Here is a 19,546-nt window from a genome sequence, read left to right on the forward strand (position 1 = left end):
CAATTAACACACTACATTAGTTTCTCTTGATCAGAAAGTACCTTCCTCTGATTCTCCAAGTGTAGTACCTAGACCAGCAGCATTAGCATCACCTGACAGCTGGTTAGAAATGCAAATTCTCAGGCCCCACCCCATTCAGACTCATCGAGAAACAGTAGGAATGGTGCCCAATGACTCTGTGTTTTAACAAGCCATCTAAGTGACTGAGACACACTCAAAATGTTCGAGAGCCACCATTTTAAATAATCCTGTCTTGCACATCTTTCCTATCTCATTCCCTAAAAATGACACATTTGCCACAATGAATGCAACAGAAGTGGACATTCTGGGGAGAAGGATGGGGCCGGGAGGCTCCAGACGGGCAGCAGGTGGAAGGGTATAATCAAAGTGGACATCTGTATGGTTTATGCACGTTTTATAAAGGAAACGTATTCAGCATTATTAATACTTGGAAGTCTGAAAGTGCCTTTCTACTGATCATTGTTCTTTTGATGATGTTAATATTGCTATGAAGACAGGCACTTCAATTCACGATTTACGCCTGTTCCAAGCAAATGCCCTGAGGTTAACCATCGGCTTAGTTGATTCCATCTGGAGCTGAGCTGCACAACCATCACTCAGCAGTTGCACTGGCCAGAAATCAGCTTTGATGTTGACTGGTTTGGCTCCTACGTGATCACTGTTTTTTCACTGCTGCCCATACAGGTAATGAATATCACAGTGTAATGGCAATTTACCTTTAACCTTAGCTACTGTAGTAACCCCTACCCATTGTTTGCCTCACCTTTATTATCTACTCATTGGCCCAGAATCTATTTTGAAAAGGTAACATACTAAGAAATTCTGAAAAGAATCTGTTAAAGTTTTTCATTTATTTGTTTTTGGTGGTTGTTGTCCTTTGGCTTCCATTCCTTGTAGATTTTTTTAAGGTCTTAAAATGAAATTTCTCTTAAGCTAAATTACAGACAAACCACCTGTCCAATTCAGCTCAAAAGAAAAAAAAACTATAAATGCTTGAACCCTATGAAATGACCCAGAGAAACTAATTTTAACCATCTGAGTAACTGCAGAATTATGTTTCCCTTGTTTTTATGACTATCTGAAATACATGAAAGAGCTTTATTTCACTGCCAGAATTCAAGACTGTCTTAGGTACAATGTGCCACCATAATATTATCAAGGAATCTGACAGTAGCCAAATGTACAAAAGAGGAAAAGAGAACTGTGGATGTGAACTTCCAGATTCTTGGCATGACTATTTTAGCATCATTCAATGACCGCTTTTGTTAATTTTGGAAAAATTAAATTTTTTTCTTTTTTTTAAGATTTTATTTATTTATTTGACAGAGATCACAAAGAGGCAGAGAGGCAGGCAGAGAGAGAGGAGGAAGCGGGCTCCCTTCTAAGCAGAGAGCCGAATGTGGGGCTTGATTCCAGGACCCTGGGATCATGACCTGAGCAGAACGCAGAGGCTTAATGCACTGAGCCACCCAGGCACCCCTGGAAAAATTAGATTTCTAATAATACAAAGAGATGGCTCAGAGTCATGGGAAGGGTTAGTGTAGTAATAGCAATGACTGTTTATAGTTCATAACATTAATAAAATAGTCTAATCAAACTCTTTTCATGATTAGGTTAAATTAGGTTCTATTCTATATTTTTAAATAAACTAATAAATACTAAGAAAATAAAAGTCCCCATGTCTCCATGATCAGAAACATGCTATTCCACAAGAGTCACAAGAGTTTTAGGCCACAAAGTAACCATTACACCAATAAACCTTGCTCATGTCAGGGGCCAACAGGCCTGAAAGCAGAGATTGGTAAAAACACAAATAATTTCAATTTCCCCAAAAGTCTGGAAAAAGTATTCTAAAAATTGTTACTTCACTTTTTCACTTATAAAAATTCTAAAAGCCAACAAATGTTTTAGATTATCTGTGAAGCCACTTAATTGTTAAGAAGTGATTTCAGATAACCAATTTTCATACCAAGTAGCTAAACAAAAACCAGCACATTTCCAAATCCATTCTACCCTTTGCAGACCTGCTTTCTTATGATACAAGCAGATCAATTTTAAGTTCAAGCCATCTCAGCAGGTAAGAATCCTACTGGTTTTCATCTCCCCGAGAAATCCACATGCTGTTGCTGCTCTGCTGGTGGAGAACTACCCATGAAAACTTGAAATCACATGAAGCTGAAAAGAACATGGAGTTTTTCCAGTTTTAATGCAGGATGGTGGAAAGAGCACAAAATTTGACATCAAGAGATCTGGGTTCAAGGCGTGGCTCTGAGACCCCCACTGGAGGAGACCTTCTCTGTATGCAATTCCTCACGTGTAAAATAGAAATTCCTCACATGTAAAATAGGAAAAATAACACATATTTCATTTTTCCAAAGAGTTAAGCGAAATGACAGATGTGAACATGCTTTTGTAAATCAAAAAGTGCTCTGTGTCCCAAGGATGACACAGAGCATTTAGGGAAACAGCCTGCCTTCTTGCCTGCCAGGTTCTGCCCTTTCTCAACACAGCAACAGGAGGAATTGTTTTAAAATCTGGGTCAAATTATTAAGTCACTTCTCTGTTCAAACCTACAGATAGCTCCCCATTTGCAAAAGCCCCAAACCTTAAAGTGACCAAGGCCCCACTCAATGCATCCATCTTACCCCTCCGGCCTCATCACTGACTACTCTCCCCTTGCTCACTTCAGTCCAGCCACCCTGACCTCCTTGCTTTTCCCGGAACACGTAAGGCATACCTCTACCCTAGGGCCCTTGCATGGCTGTTTCCTCTGCTGGGAATGCTCTTCCCCTACATATCTATACGGTTGGCCCTCTTGTTAAGCCTTGGTGCGTATGTCTACTTTACAATGATCGCTATTTCAAACTACAGTTCCAACAACCACCCTCACACTTGTAAAACCATTCACTCTACTATAGTTTACCCACTTTGCTCAAAGGAACTACAACTCTATCATTGTATTTGCTTATTATGTTTACTGTCAGTCTGTCCTCGCTAGAATGTAAGTTAAGGAGTACAGGGACCTCTTTTTTTTTTTTTTAAATAATAAACAGATGAAATGTATGTAGCATTCTGCCTCAAGTCAAGAGAAAAATCCAGATCTTACATTTTAGGGATCTTACAACTCAAGAATGGCAGGTGGTAAATTCATTATTACACCATCTTCAGATCCAGGAACAGGAAATTATGTTAATTTTCATTGCAATTGAGGCTAAAAATGAAAAGTTCCCAAGGGAGTTCTCCAAATCTTAAAAGAATTTTTTTCTGTTTACTGAATGGTTCACAGATGATTTTTGCAGGCCAGTAGTAACTGGGGGTAATTTACTAAAAACAGAAATGTGACTGGATAAAGAAATAAATCTTTAAATCAAGATTTTAAAAACCTAAATAGTAGTTCTCAGAACCAGGGATTATCGGCCCCTGAGAAGAAACATGTACTTTATAGCAGCAGTTTGCCAAGTGAGCCAATGTGAACAAGAAATCAGCATGAGATCCTTCCACTCATTCAAATGAACAATTATAAAGCAAGCACTCTTCTAACAGGTGATGCTCATTCTTGGAACTCCGCCTCGAAACTAAGAGGAAAGCCAAGCTGCTGGTGGAGAAGCGTAAATGGAGAAGAACAGAGAAACCCAGCCCATAGCCTGAGCGGTCTCAGCTGAAGCCAGCACCAACTCGCTGGCCATGATGCGCGAGCCATCTTGAATGGTCCATAAACCCAAGCCATCCCCACTGACACTCCATGGAACAAAGAACAGTCTCTACTGAGCCCTGCCCAAATTGTAGAGCTTTAGCAAAGTAAATGTCATCTTCAGGCATTAAGTTTTCGGGTGATCTGTCACACAGCAATAGACAATACACTATACTTACTCAATTGAAGTCAACGAGTCAATGTTTGATATAAGAAGTTTGTGTGTAAACAACTTCCTGGAATTTTCTCCCTTGAGAAAGGCACGCTCTGATCATTCTAAATGTCAAACCGATGCCTGGAAATTGGAGTACAATCCCTTCTCTGTTATATTTACATCAACCTAGTCACCTTAGAGTAGTTTCCCCTCCTTTCACAGCCAATCCTAGCTTTCAAGGAATGGGTCAAGTTACTGGATCAAATCCTAACTCTTCTCCTCTGTCTGCAACTTCTTTTCCCCTGCCTCAGTGGCTCTGTAAGTGATTAAGACAAGGCTCCACAGGCATACTCTAGATACTAGCTCTGCAACATCAGCACCTGGAATTTCAGTCTCCTCATCTGTAAGAGAGATAATCACACCTTCCCTCATAGTTCTGGGAGAATGAATTCACAAAATTGCTTAGGCCCATTTGCTTGGCACAAAGTATTTAAAAATAGCTTAACAAGACAAACACAAAAACCACTACCTTTACCAACCAAGCACAGACGGTATCAACATACAGCCAACCTAGATTATTCTAGAACTAATTCTCTTCTCTTTTTTATTCACCTTTTCTTCCAGCAGTCTTATTTCCATCTATCTCACATTTTCAAATTCACAACAGTAACAAAACCCACATACAACGGAAGAATGAAACAAGTAATGCTGCTTTACTGAGAAGGGCTGACAGAGAAAGCCACATAAGGCATATGGACTTTCTGTGATTCCCTAATTCTAGCTCCTCAGCGGTCACAGACTGTGAAAAACTGACTGTGGACAGAACATGTTAATGCCAGTTTTTGTTCAGAACGCACAGACAACATGAAGTCTAAATGTACATACACCACACACTCACAGTTCATGCATGCTACATCGGCCGTAACTCAGTTAAAAACAATCTGTAAAATATTTGTTTCAAATGTTTCCTGAAATGACAAAACAGCTCAAATCTGGAGAAAATAAGGCAGTGATACCAAACCGCATAGAAGCCTAAATGATATGTGATTAATTACACATATACTTCCTTACAGTCAAAAGTTTCGGTTACCCTACACTACCTTAATATCAGGCTAGAGCTTCCCTTTCCACAAGCAAAGCTGTGAACTCCTTTACCACGATTCCACCTGAATGTACTAAGTACTGGAAATGGTGGTTGAGAAAGTTGCTTCAGACACACCATACATGCTAAGATCTGGGGTCTAAAGAAAACATCAAAACCAACTTGAACTTTGACAGTTTTCTCATGTGCTCTGGGTTTCGCAGTGACTCCTCTCTCAAAAAAGAGAAAGCGGCAGAAGTTACATTACTTCCCCTTATCTTGAAAGTGACATAGTGACTTACTCAAGGTTAAGAAGGCAATTAGCAAAGGATGTACATTTCTGTTTTCAAATGCCCTTTCCCTCACTGTAACAACTCAAGTCTGGGCCAAAAGGTAGCCAAGCAATGAAGGCTAAGCCGCTGGTACTCCTTACAGACCTCCCAATATACAACTCCCACGGAGTCCAAAACTAAAGAAAATCATCAACAGATTTTTCCATGCCCTCAAAACTCAGCTCTGCACTTGACAAACTCTACGTCATTTTTTTTTTTAAAAACAAAGGATGAAATCTAAAAAAGGCTGGAAGAAATGAGAACCAGTTACTCTGCATGGATACTTTTTTGAAGAACGAGAGTAAACGACACGATTCGGGGGACGGACCGCCCTTCGCCCCATCACGTCTCTGCAATTCAGTGACACCTGCTGTTTAGATGTACTGCATTTCTTCAGCTTATGTGTCACTTTGATAAATGTGGAAAGTACTTTCAGCCAAGAATTTGAATTAGATTTCATTTTAAAATCTGGCTGAACAAAATCATGTAGACTTGGTGGTTTGAATTCTGACATTTAAGTTATACAGTAACTTTTAACCTACAGCCAATAATGATTTCATACAGCAAAATGTGCTCAGCAATTGAACAGGAAAAAAAATTAGAGCCAGATTTGGGGACAGGCTCATCTCAGGATAAGAAGCTAGAGTTTTTCCTGTAAAAATTATGAAAAGCTGACAAACTTAGAGAATGCTAGAATAGAGACATTTTATTTCTAACCAGTTCCAGACAACTCAAGTTCAGTGCCATATTTTCTGTGGTCCGCTTTTCCTTAACAGTCTCAGAAGCAAACCACAGAGTAGCTGGCCCTTAAACAGGATGATTTACCCTTCTTCATCCAAGTCTGATGCCTCAAACGGTAAAGATTCCGTTCTAGTGAGGGGAGAGCACCTAACCAGCAACAAACACGGAAAAGGCCCTGTCAATTTCAAACATTTGTTATTTTTTTAAGACCTCGCATATTCAAAACCTCCTAAGAAATTGCTTTTTATTTTCAGAAGAGGAGGAGGATGACAGTGACTTTTAAAATAGAAAGGGGAAAGCATAACAAAGGAATCTGTAACTACAGTCCTCTGTGCCAGTAAGAAATTCCCCACAGGTTATGCTGTGGCTCTTAGTACAAAACAGAGGTCCATACATTTCCTCAATTATATAAGACAAACCTCTGAGTACAGATGTGTCTGTCTAGACATTTAACAAAACTTCCCAGGACACAAGGGTAGCTCAGTTGGTTAAGCGTCTGCCTTCGGCTCAGGTCATGATCCGAGGACCCTGGGCTCACGCCCCCTATCGGGCTCCCTGCTCATCAGGAGCCTGTTTCCCCCTTACCTTGGCCCCTTTGCCCCCACTCACTCTCTCACTTTCTCTCTCAAATAAATAAGATCTTTAAAAAAACCAAACTTCTCTTATATACGTTATCCTCTAAATTCAATGGGTAAGTGCTCTTACAATTTCTACAGAAGCCAAGGTATATAAAAAAGAAAGAAAAACAACACAGCTTTCAACTCTGGACTTATTTCAGAATCACCCGAGGGAAAAACATTTTGTTCAAGAACAACTGAATTAGACCCATCCTACCAGATTCCACAAGTTTTGGGCAGGGCTCCTCCCTTTGGAAGATTTCCTAGTGATTATTAATGTACAGCCATGGTCGAGAACCACTATGAGAAAATGCAAGAAAAAAATCAGCCAAACTTTTTTTTCATCCCAACTTTTAAGTAGGCAAGGAGAATCTGCAAAACCTCAAACTTCTGCGATAAAAACTTTAGCCCCTGTCATTACTCAACCAACCACAAAACTCAGAATAAACGACAGACTGCAAGTAGGGTTCAGACCGATGTTTTTCCAACTAGCTCTTAACCATCCTGCTTTATAAAGACGGAAGTATTTTTAACACAATTTATTGCTCATTAAACTTTATGCTGCCAAGAGAACCTTTTGGAAATTCTTTTCTTCCATCAAGATTAATCGATTTTCCCTTTCTCTTCCCTTATTTCCCCCATTTTTCTTAAATTAATTCAACTTCCCTCAACTAAGAAATATTTCTACAAATGTCTAAAAGGAACACTGCTCATTCCCTCCAACATACCCTCTTTCCTGGATATCTGTACAAGTCTGAAATTTACATCAGTCCTTGAGGTATGGGGGAGGGTTAAACTTCCCTAATGTCAGAATGGTCTTAAGGTACAAACTTAACGTAACAACAAAACAGAAACACATCAGCACAGAGCAGCAATGAAAACCATGTCTCTGGTGTGACCAACATCAGCTGTGTGAACACTGCTTTAAGAAAGGAAGAACCCAAGAAGACAAAATTCTAAAAATTAAGCCCCCACCCCACAATGAAAAAATCTCTTCTTCCACCTCAAAAATTTAAACTTGATAACCACTTATGCCTTATCCAATCCAATTCCAACATCCCTACAAGACTAAGTGTATGAAAAATAAGAAACTCCACTGCAATGCAGAAAGTAGCAGTAATGAGATAGAACAGGTTATGAAAATTAAGGTGTCTTAGAAAACACACAACCAGAAAACAAATAAGAAAATCTAATCACTCATAAAAGGCCTAGGAAGTGAAGACCTTTTTTTGCCTCGTGTTTGTTTTTTTTAAGGCAACAAAAAGGGCAGACAGGGGAAATAACTTCTTCTCCATCTCCGTACCGTATGCTGTTTAGTGTCGTGCATCCCTCGCCTCCCACGGAACCTCTGTCTCTCTCCTTACAAATCTTTAATTCCACTCTTCTGGGTGAAGCCTTTCCTATAATCACCATCTCCACTAACCTCCTGTTCACTGTATGACACTCACAAAACACACCACATTACTTAGTACTCACTAGAACGTTACCGTACAATGGTCACCATTTGGGGTCTTCTCCTCTGCAGGGAACATGATGCCCTAAATGGACTGGCCACAGCCTACCCTCTCAGCCCTACTGCTTTCCACTCGCCAAAGGACAGTCTATGCTCATTCACATTCCAGCAGGCCCTCATTCATCTGTTTCTTCGCTCAACCACATCCAACAAAGATTTTATTAAGGAGCTCCACTATGTCAAGCATGATCTAAAATTTCGGCGGAGGAGCTCTAGCCATCTCGGATTGCTTCTTACCGCCAGCAAAAAGCCATCCTCCCTAACTCTGCCTGGAATGCCCATCTCTCCTTGTCAGCCTGACAACCCCTGCCTCGTAATTCAGTATAGCATTTTTTTTTTATTTTTTTTAGTATATGCCATGTGCTGTACATATTATGCTAGATGCTGAGGATATAATAAAAAAATGGACTGCAGAAGAGCTTCCCCCCGCCCAAAAAAAGAAAACAACACAAGAGCTATAGCAGTGAAGACAGAGCAACAAAGAACTAGCCAGTGTGACAAGTTCTACGACATGTAAATAGGACGATGTGGAAGCACCAGGCAGAAATACTTAGCCTGGCCTACGTGTGAGTTAAACTTACTCAATGTGACTTTTGAATTTTGTAGTAACAGTTCCCTTGCTTTCTTTTATAGCTTTCACACATATGTACACACATTCACACTGTGCAGTTCTTTCAGTCTGAACCTGACATAAATGTAATCCTACTATAAACACTCTTCCGCAATTTGCTTATTCCATGTAACATGATACTTCCTACAAGGTCTGATAAATAGTATTTTTAATATCATTCAGTAATCATTTCATTATGATTTCTTCTTTGATTTAGGAGTTATTTAGAATTGTATTTTTAAGTTTTAGTAGCAGAAATTCTTACTTTTTTTGTTACTGATTTGTAGTTTAATTACCCTCACACTGAATGCAGTCTGCATGTTAGTCTCTGAAATCTGTTGAGACTTCCTTTATGATCTAGCACAGATCAATACTTTTTTTAACATTTCCAGCTCTGGTTCAAGAACTCTGTGTGTTGATAAATGCAGCATTTCTCTAAACGGCCATCAGGTTTCATAATAACATTCAAACCCTCTCTATCCTGGCAGATTCCGTCAGTGTGCTCTATCAAGAGAGGCACACTCCAAGTCAAGCAGAGAGAGTCAAATATCATATTTGTTTCACTTATTTGTGGAGCATAACAAATGGAGGACATGGGGAGATGGAGAGGAGAAGGGAGCTGGGGCAATTGGAAGGGGAGGTGAACCATGAGAGACTATGGACTCTGAAAAACAATCTGAGGGTTTCGAAGGGGCAGGGGGGTGGGAGGTTGGGGGAACCAGGTGGTGGGTATTAGAGAGGGCATGGATTGCACGGAGCCCTGAGTGTGGTGCAAAAACAATGAATACTGTTACGCTGAAAAGAAGTAAAAAATTAAAAAAAAAAAAAAGAGAGAGAGAGAGAGAAAGCGAGGCACACTCCTATTCCCCACTATGGCAGTGGAATGTCAGTTTCCCCTGTAGTTCTATTAATGATTGTTTCCGAGCTCTCTTAATAGGTATATACTAATTTAGAATCATGTATCTTCCTGGTAAACTAACAGTTCAGTAATTGTGTCTAATAACACTTTTTCCTTAATGTCTATGTGTCCGACATTAATAGGGCAACTCCAGCTTTCTTTTTGCCATTGGCTTTTTCAATCCCTTGACTTTTCAACTTTGACTTTCTGTAGCCTGACACTTTTAGGTGTTTCTCCTGTAAAAGGCATAAAGCTGAATTCTGCCTATCATTCCGCACCCCCAGTCTGATGATCTTTGCCTTCTAAATGCAGAGTTCAGTGCATTTCCACATATTGTGATTACGGATAATATTCTAGATTCATTTCTACCATCACATTTTGGGCTTTCCTACTCTAGTGGTCGCCTTCCCTCTTTTCATGCCTTCTTTTGGGCTGAGTCTGTCCATCTCATTCAGTGATATTTCTTCCACTAGATTTTGAAAGGATACACTCCAATTACATTTTGCTAGGGGTTAAACCAAAACTTTAAAATGCTAATTTTAAATGCTAAACAAGTCTAAACAATTAATATTTTTATCTACTTCTCAAACAAGAACTTTGAATGGTTTCACTTCCATCACACCCTTTTCAATTGATCAGGGATTACTGTACAGAAAATACTTCCGCCTTGAGTTCTAGCCTTACAAACTAGACATTGTTAATGTTTTATATCATCAACTTTTTAAGAAAGCTTCATCTACAACTATCATTTTTGTCATTCTGGCCATTCATTTCTGTGTCTCAAACCATCCTTTGGGGATATTTTCCTTCTTCTTGAATACCCTGAATGCTTTAAGATCACAGGCTATTTTATACATTGTCCTCTCTAAATGGATTTATCCGTTATTTTTTTCATTAGAAAATTAAGATTATTCCTTCTTTGGCTAGAATATCACAGAAGTGATACTGTATCCTTTCCAGGGCATCTCTTCAGGAGGTACAAGATGTCAGAATGTCTCCTGAGAAATGCTACTTGGATTACTTGGCGATGGCAGTGTGACCTCCCCTCTTAAATCTCTTCCATGTTTCCATCTCGTCTCTCTGTTACACTCTACATTTCCTTCAGCCCTATCTTCCCATTCACGGTTTCTTTCTTCAAATGTGCCTATTTTGTTGTTTTAACCTGGGCATTTTCTAATTTTAACTTACTATCACATTTCTAGATTTTTCTCAAAATGTGTGCATCATTTCTGATAGTCTTTTGTTCCTTTCCCATTCTTTGAAGCCCTCTTCTAGTTCACATATTTACTTTACACCTTGTAGCTGTTGATTCAAATATCTCCAGTCTTCCAAGTCTGATTCTGTAGTTTGTTATTTCCTCCAACTCATGCCCATGGTGGCTTGTTTCCTAGTGTGATTAATGATCAGGGGAAAGGGAGGTCATGTTGGCGCATGGTCAGTTGGAACTGGATCTGCAGTTTTTTAGAAGGATGTCCACGGTGCTTTCCTCTGAGAAGATGGTGCATTTGTTTCCACCAGGAGCCTAGCAGTACCAACACAGGGCCACTTAAACTAAATTTTTGGCTTGGTTTTTTTGAGGAGTGTCACAATAGTAGTATAAATTCAGGCTCAAACCTGTGTGAGTTAAGACATGTAATGCTGAGTTCTCCAGGAGATTTTTTCTTTATTTCCATCCTAGTCAAAGCCAATACCGAGACAGGTACTTATCAATACTCTTCCTATGTGATAGGACAACCTACTTTTCCCCCTCTTTTTAGCAAATGAAAAATGTCATTCTTTGGATGTTCCAGCTTTATTTGGGTATGGGAAGGGGGGATGAGGCTCAATTGTGATCTCCTACCTTGTTTGGGACCCCGCAACTTTCCTGTCACCAGACTCTAGGCCAGAAGATCAGGAAATAGCACCACTTCCAATGCTAGCTTATAATGGATTCATGTTATCTTTACATCTCTGGCCTCTAAGAAGTCCTTCCTCTGTCTTGGGTTCACCCATTACATAAAAGAGTTTTGATTTGTTTGTTAATCCAGCATTTGTTAGTATATAGAATTGCAAAGAGTTTCTCCATATTGATAGCCCACCATATTGCCAAAAACAGAAGTCCTTGGACAATGGTAGGAAAAAAACACTTTATGGTATAGTAGAGAAGGCAGAGTTTTCCATGATAAATTTTTAAAAAGACCTTTGTTAAATTTCCAGTTCTTTAACTATAAAATATGACTGATAATCACAGAATCGACCCTAATGGGTAGTAAGAAGAGGGTTTCCTCTCAATTCACATTTGTCCAGTTTAGCCACTCCCTGCTGCCCAGAGTTACTATTTTTATGGACCACCCAGAGGGGGCCAGCACTTTGAATCTTGTGCCAGAAAAAGCCTTCTTTACCATCCGCACAACATCAATAAGGTCAGATAAATTAACCCTTTTAAGTCTGTTTGGTTTATTTTCTTTTTCTGTGTTACGACTATTCAGTAACCTAAAACTCTTCAAACTAGTCAGTATTGCTACACAAAACTCTCTTACTTTAGATGTAAGATGTATTTACATTTCATCACCACAAGGGCCTTCAGGAAATGTTTCTTAAGGCATACCTATAGGCAACAAACTTGTGTGTTATATATTTTTTCACTTGGACCCATACCAATACGGCACAGAAGTTTAACTCTACATGGAACATCTGAAACAACACTGACAACTTTACTATGGTAATGGGATCTGTTCTGAAAGAGTTTCATTTCCTAAATTTAAAATACTTTGGAAATCTCGCCTTTAAATGTCTGTTTGTCTGGCCAGACTCAGTTTTTTGGTACTTAAGAAAGGTTCAGTTAGAACACACACAATCTTGCTTTTTTCGATACCAATTAAAACCCAATAATGCTTAAGGTTTATAGATTGACAGACACAGCCATGGGTGTGGGAGTTATTCAATAAATACATTCCAGGTGGTATTAATAAGGTTCAGCGGGGAAGTTTCTGCTCCTCTGGCAGATTCCCAGCCCTGAGATCTTCAGTCTTGCAGTGAAGAGGCTGCAGAGGACAGGGTCAGTCAAGAATGTTCCGGAAGAGCATATGTGATGGCACATGTCCACTGCCAACGCTCGTTCGGGGGCAGATTTAGCCTTTCAGACCACTGCTGCCCACTCAGCTTTGATATTTCACCATCCGTGCCAAACTGTGTCTAGAAGAATTAGTTCCTGGTTTTTATAAGCCAGTTTCTTTCTATTTCCTTCTTGGTGTCTGGAGGTATTCCAACCTGTTGAGATACTTCGATATTTCTCCACCCCTTCCAGCTCTTGTTACTTTGCTTCAATCTAAGCCTTTTAACATGTTTGAATTTAAAAATCTGCACACTTCCTAAATGTTCTCTCTGCTTGCTTTCTGTTCCTCAAGCCTTCACAGAGAGACACAGATCTCCTCTGCCCATTCCTCAGGACTTTCAAATATTTAGGCTTTCTTCCATTCTTCATTCTGCTGTTTGTACTGTCCATCTAATTTTTTGGACACAAAACTTCCATGATAAAATAGGACCACAGTCGGGTGCCTGGGTGGCTCGGTTGGTTAAGTGACTGCCTTCAGCTCAGATCATGATCCCAGAGCCCCAGGACTGAGTCCCGCATCAGGCTCCCAGCTCCATGGGGTGTCTGCCTCTCCCTCTAATCTTCTCCCCTTTCATGCTCCCTCTCATTCTCTAATAAATAAATAAAATCTTTAAAAAAAAAAAAAAAGAGGACCATAGTCTCCTTCCAAAATGAATCAACTTATCTGCTCACAGAAATGAGATCTACCCCCACACAGCCCCTCTACCCCAGTAGCTATAAACATCATTAATCTGCTTGAAAATTTTTGTCTTTTTTTCCCCACGAATTTCTATTTACTCATGAGGGCTCCCACAACAAGGTGTATCCCCAGCCCCATCCTCACTTCCTACATCCCAACCCCATCTGCTTTACTGTCCACCAAATGCTACTGCATAAAGCCTCTGAGACTGCCATTATCAGAGTTAAATGAAAAAATAATTTTAATATGAAGGATATGGGTAAAATATCAACAGGCAGCAAAAAAAAATTTCTTTTAATAATTTAAATGCTTGTTCCAGGTATCTCTTCTACATATTCTGTGTAACATGGTCTAATACAGTATAAACTAAAAAATAGGTCAACTCAGAAGTATGACCTCTTTCCACTGAATCATTTTAGTAAAAAGTAGATGGGTATCTGGGATTCCATTATGGGGTATCAACTACTCTAGCAAGTTGTGTTAATACCAAATGATAATGAAAGTTGAATATAAGATCTACATCTTATTTTTTAGAAACTGTGTAAAAATAAAATGGGAATGACCTAGCTTGACCATCAAACATGTGAAAAAGATACGGGGATTTTACTTAATAATACATGTCTTCGAAACAGTTACCACAATCTTATGCTGTGTGAGAAAAATGAGCTCTTAGGAAGGAAGGGTTTCACTACAGTCTATGCAGGTCAGAAGACAGTGCCTAAGGAAATGCGCTGCCTCTGTACATCACCTTCCGAAATGAACACTGAATTAAACAGTGTCAAGCACAAAGCGTGGACCACAGAGAAGCTCCAAGATAACCATCAAGATGCTAGTTGCCAAAGTCAGTGTTCTCACCTCAGGTTTCTGCCCCGACAAGCCTGTTTTTGAAATTCTTTCATTCTTGGCTTCAGAAAACCATTCTTCTGGTTCTGTCCCTAACACCACTCACTCTGAGTTTCTTTTCCTGAGTCTGTCATGCTGGTTTCCCCAGATTCGCATGACTCTTCTTCCCCTACTTGCTCTCCGTGGATAATCTCACCTACTCCACTACCATCTGTCCGTCTGTCCCAGTATCTAGTGAGGAACGCAAACTTCCCAGACTAATAAAAGCCATTATCCTCCACCGTAAAATGATTCATCTTCCTATCTGCTGCCTTAAATAAGAGTAACGCCATTCAGTCCCTCAAGATAGAAATTTGGAATTATCTTTAGCTTCTCTCTTTTCTTCCTCACACCCCACTCTGTTAACAGTCACCAAAGCCCAGAGTCTACATGAGAGGTGCACCCTGAGACAGCCTGTCCTTCCGTCACCACAGTCCAACGCCAGACTCGTATATATCACCTTAAACACACCAACAGCCTCCCGGCGCTGTCACTGCCAAGACCATCTGCTCAGTCCAGTCCATTCTCGCTACCACTCTTTGTCACCTTCCTAACATCAAAACAGATCATGCTGCCCTCTGCCTAAAACCCACGGGTGCCTCACTGTGCACAGCAGCACACTAGGCCCGTCGTATCTGGCCCCCGCTGTATACCTGCATACAGGTATACCTGTAGACCCATCTCCGTCATACACATTCCCACTTGTACAAGATATATGTGAATTTTTCACTTTTTCCTGAAGATGTCAAACCATTTCCTAATTGTGCCTTTTAGCTACTGTGGTCCCTCTGCTTGGCATCTCTTTCCATACTCTGCAGCTGGCAAACTGCTATCCCACTTCCAAGATTCAGCGTCTCCTGCAGGGACTTCCCTTTCCACTCTCATTCAACAAAATCTGTTCTGAACATCTATCAGTATGATGCAAACCTTCTCAAGGAATTCTTACTCTCACTTACACTCTTTTAGTAATTTGTTCACACTGCTGTTCCCACAGTCACCACATTATACTGGAGTCATCCTTTGACTTGTCCGGCTTCTCAGCTGGACCAAGAGATCCTTGAAGGTATGGCCCGGGTCTAATTACTCGTGGACTCCCGAGCACCTAGGATATACTGATTTCATTCACCGATCAAATGTGCCACAGTGAGTAGGAGTCTGGAAAAGAGGGTCTCCAGGGTTCCTTGAATCCTAGTGTTCTATGACTCTGACCTAAAAGCAGTGTTTCTCAAGCTATGATTAGCTAGAAACCTGTACCACAATCAACTAGAACACTATAAAATATCTGCATTCTTGATTCCCATCCCAAACCTACTCAATCAGAGACTGCTAATTACGGCTGTAGCTGTTTACTTTCCAGCTAGGGAGGAAGCCACACAAGTGTCTCATAATCCCTGAGGCCACTCAAGCATCACAGTACGGGGGGAGGCAGGTAACAATATTATAATAAAGGCTTCATCATCTTAAAGGTAAGGAACTGAAGTACAGAGGTTAAGTAACTTGCCTAAGACGACAAAGTTACCAAGTGCAGGGGCAAGCATCTGAACTCGGGCAGTCTGATTTCAAGGCCCACCACTGATCTGTTTGGTAACAGAAGCCTTTCTTCATCAAACGTCATGGATTTTCCGCCAGACCCAGGTGAAGAACAAGGAAGAGAAACCAATCTTTCTTCTTCCCCCTCTTCTTACCTAAATATTGCCCCTGAGGAGAACAAAACGAAACTGTTTTTCTCTAGCTTACGATGAGAGCTAAAGAATGAGAACTGAAATTTTTGGCGTTGGTACCCGCGCAAACGGCTACCCGCTTACCTCATGGGTCCGTAGCTGAACACTAGAAATGCCAACACTACCATCACACAGATCGCTCTTCGCTTCGGATTAGGAACTTTAAGCCTCTGGTTCTGAAAGAAATAACCACGTTAAATACAGCTAAACTACATATGGATCTCACAAAAATCAACATCTAAGATAAGCACACTCCTCTTCACCAATTTTATTATAGTTAAAAAAAAAACCCTCAAAGTTGAGGAAACAGTACTTTTCACAAGACTAGAGCAGAGGCTTCTAGGTTCCCTGGGACAGCAGCAAGGGAGAAGGAGAGACGGGCACCGGAGGGGGAAACGCAAGGGCCACTCCCTTGCAGTCTCCTCTGCACCCAAAAGGAAAGAATTCAACAATTGAACATTTTTATGGGTCTTCAAAGAGTTTTAAAAGACATCTGCAGTTTAGTTCCCGTCTGTTAAATCCTTTAACATGTGCTCAGTCAGGAAAAGACAGAACAGTGGGAAAAGCCCCACACAGTAGGCACAGACATCCCTCTGGAGTGGGAAATCCCGAGACGGGAGGTTTCATGGACAGAATTAAGGAGAAGATTGACTTTATCGGAACTAGCACGGCAACAAAATGCAAAAACCGTAATAGTGGTCAGGGAGAGAAAAGACCTTAACATTTTTTATTTTGTGTTTTCTTTGTTTCTTTTTGTTTGTTTGTTTTTGAGAGAGTAAGAAAGAGAAAGCATGAGGGGAGGGACAGAGGGAGAAATTCTCAAGCAGGCTTCCGGCGGAGCGTGGAGCCTGACTCAGGCTCCATCCCGGGACCGAAAACATAACCTGAGCCAAAATCAAGAGAGTCAGATGCTCAACCAACTGAGCCACCCAGGCGCTCCTGTATTTTCTTCTTTAAAAGGAAAGACCTAGGGGCGCCTGGGTGGCTCAGTGGGTTAAGCCTCTGCCTTCGGCTCAGGTTATGATCTCAGGGTCCTGGGATGGAGCCCCGCACCAGGAATCTCTGCTCAGCGGGGAGCCTGCTTCCCCTCCCCCTCTGCCTGCCTTTCTGTCTACTTTTATCTCTCTCTCTCTTTCTCTCTCTGTTAAATAAATAAAATAAAATCTTTCTAAAAGGAAAGACCTGTCGAGACTATTTAGGGTCCTCAAGGGGACTCATTTAGTCAGAAAAGAGAGCGAGCAAGCTACCCAGGAAACACACAGCTTCTGAACACCGGCAGGTACAGCCCACAGCTCCTCTTTCCAATGCCGTACTCTGAGTGCAAATGCTTTGGGGTTTATCGCGCCCTAGTATTCTTTTTTTACACAATTTCCAATTGGCTTCTCCAGAAAAGAGAGACTACTCGAACCCACCTCATCGGGCGGCCTCCCTAGCACTCACCTCTGACACGACTTCATCCAGCTGTCGCTTCAGGGATCCGTTCTCTTTCTTTAGCTTCTCGTTCTCTGAAAGCGCAGCCTTTAACCTGGCCTCCAAGCCCAGCATGTATTCCTTCTTCTTCTTGCGGGACTGACAAGCAGACTCTCGATTTTTTATCATACGTTGCTGTCTCCTTAGCACGGCAATCTAGCAAAAATTATAACAAATCAGAAATATTCTGCTTTTAGAATCAGACTGGAATATACTGATTTTTTCCCATCATTTTTAAACAAAACTGTTCAAACACAAGTTACTGGCTGTTTTAAAAAAGGTTTTAGGGCGCCTGGGTGGCTCAGTGGGTTAAGCCACTGCCTTCGGCTCAGGTCATGATCTCAGGGTCTTGGGATCGAGTCCCACATCGGGCTCTCTGCTCAGCAGGGGCCTGCTTCCCTTCCTCTCTTTCTGCCTGCCTCTCTCCATCTACTTGTGATCTCTCTCTGTCAAATAAATAAATAAAATTCTTTAAAAAAAAAAATAAATAAAATAAAAAAATAAATAAAAAAGGTTTTAAAAGATATTAACTCAAATTAAGCAAACTGAAATCAAATGATTAAAAGTAGGTCTCTAAAGCCTAAATGTTGAATGATATCTTCTGGTGTTTTCTAAGGCTTATTTATTGATCTTCCAATTCTCCCTTTAGAAACTCCCTCAGGAAAAAAAGAAAAAACTCTCTCAGAAAGTGCCCTTACATATCCACATATGTACATATTCATACACTTTCACTCTATGTCTCGGGCCCTGAACTCGTTTCCAGCGCCACACATCCAGGACTTCTAAGGCCACTTGTACTTGCAAAGTCACCACCACTTCGAATTCAGGATGTATAAACTGCATCATCATCTGCCTAGATTTGTTTACCAATCCATCTTCTATCAGTGGTAAATAACTCTCAAGATATCTAGGAAGAAGTGACCATTAACTTATTTTTTCCTTCATTCACCATATTTATTCCCTCTCTCAACCTCTGATTCATTAAACATGCACTGAGGATATGCTAATGACATATGCTAATGGTAATGACTAACCTTCTTCCGGTGACAGAGTGTCTCAGTTATCTCATCTAATCCTGCTGTCACCCTCCCAAGGAAGGCACTTACTAACTCATCCCCAGATTACGGCAATCATCTCCTAAATATGTTCAGTGATCTCCAATCTCCTCCTATCTACCATTTGTAAGATAACTCACCAGGGAGAAACTGTTTATCTTGCCACTCTATTGCAAAAACGAGCTAGTCATGCATCCTCACTGACCACCTTTGCTTTCAAAGCCTTCCCACAATGTGACCACCCCTCTCAACAACCTTATCGCCAGCCCTGACAACTAGTCAATCCACAGCCAGGTTCTGATCACGTAAGGTTATTCCAAGATCTGCACACATGCCTAAGTCATTCCTTTAGTCATAGTGTTTACTCCACTTTAGGATGCTGTCTCCTCCACTAACTTAATTCTAAGGACCTTCTGCGCTCTGATTATGCTAACCCATCTTCCCTGAATGTCTTGTGCTCTTGTAATATGGAAAAATACACCTGAACCCCTAACGGTCTCAACTGTTTCGTGACTGTTAACTCTCTCTCTCAACCACCTTGGAAGCCAAAACTATGTAATACTACATTTTTGTTTCCTACCCTCATTATCTACCATAATCAAAACTTAATTGAGTAAAATTATGTTTGTCATGTTTTCTAAACAAGCTATGGAACCTATTTGTTACAGCATTAATCTAATTTATTTGAGGCAGAGGGTGAGGTAGCAAAGTTAAGTCCATAAAAAGGACCAAATAACATTAAGCTAATTATTTTAAGTACACAGATGACTGAATTACTGACTTTATATGTTTTTTAAAAATTCCAGGGGCACCTGGGTGGCTCAGTGGGTTAAGCCTCTGCCTTCGACTCAGGTCATGATCTCAGGGTCCTGGGATCAAGCCCCGCATCAGGCTCTCTGCTCAGCAGGGAGTCTGCTTCCCTCCCTCTTTCTCCCTGCCCACCTCTCTGCCTACTTGTGATCGCTCTCTCTGTCAAATAAATAAATA

At 40.7% G+C, this 19,546-nt stretch overlaps 1 protein-coding gene across 1 annotated transcript in view; it reads right to left on the reverse strand.

The window, feature by feature from the left end:
* ATF6 (activating transcription factor 6) overlaps positions 1–19,546 on the reverse strand; it is a 212,869-nt gene that overhangs the window by 142,868 nt on the left and 50,455 nt on the right. The window contains exons 9-10 of the mRNA XM_032317566.1: positions 17,475–17,660; positions 16,119–16,210 (exon numbers count right to left, since the gene is read on the reverse strand). Coding sequence (XP_032173457.1) covers positions 16,119–16,210; positions 17,475–17,660 — 278 coding nt within the window. The remainder of the gene's footprint in view (positions 1–16,118; positions 16,211–17,474; positions 17,661–19,546) is intronic.

Source organism: Mustela erminea, chromosome 17 (genome assembly GCF_009829155.1).
Source record: "Mustela erminea isolate mMusErm1 chromosome 17, mMusErm1.Pri, whole genome shotgun sequence".
Taxonomy (NCBI): domain Eukaryota; kingdom Metazoa; phylum Chordata; class Mammalia; order Carnivora; family Mustelidae; genus Mustela; species Mustela erminea.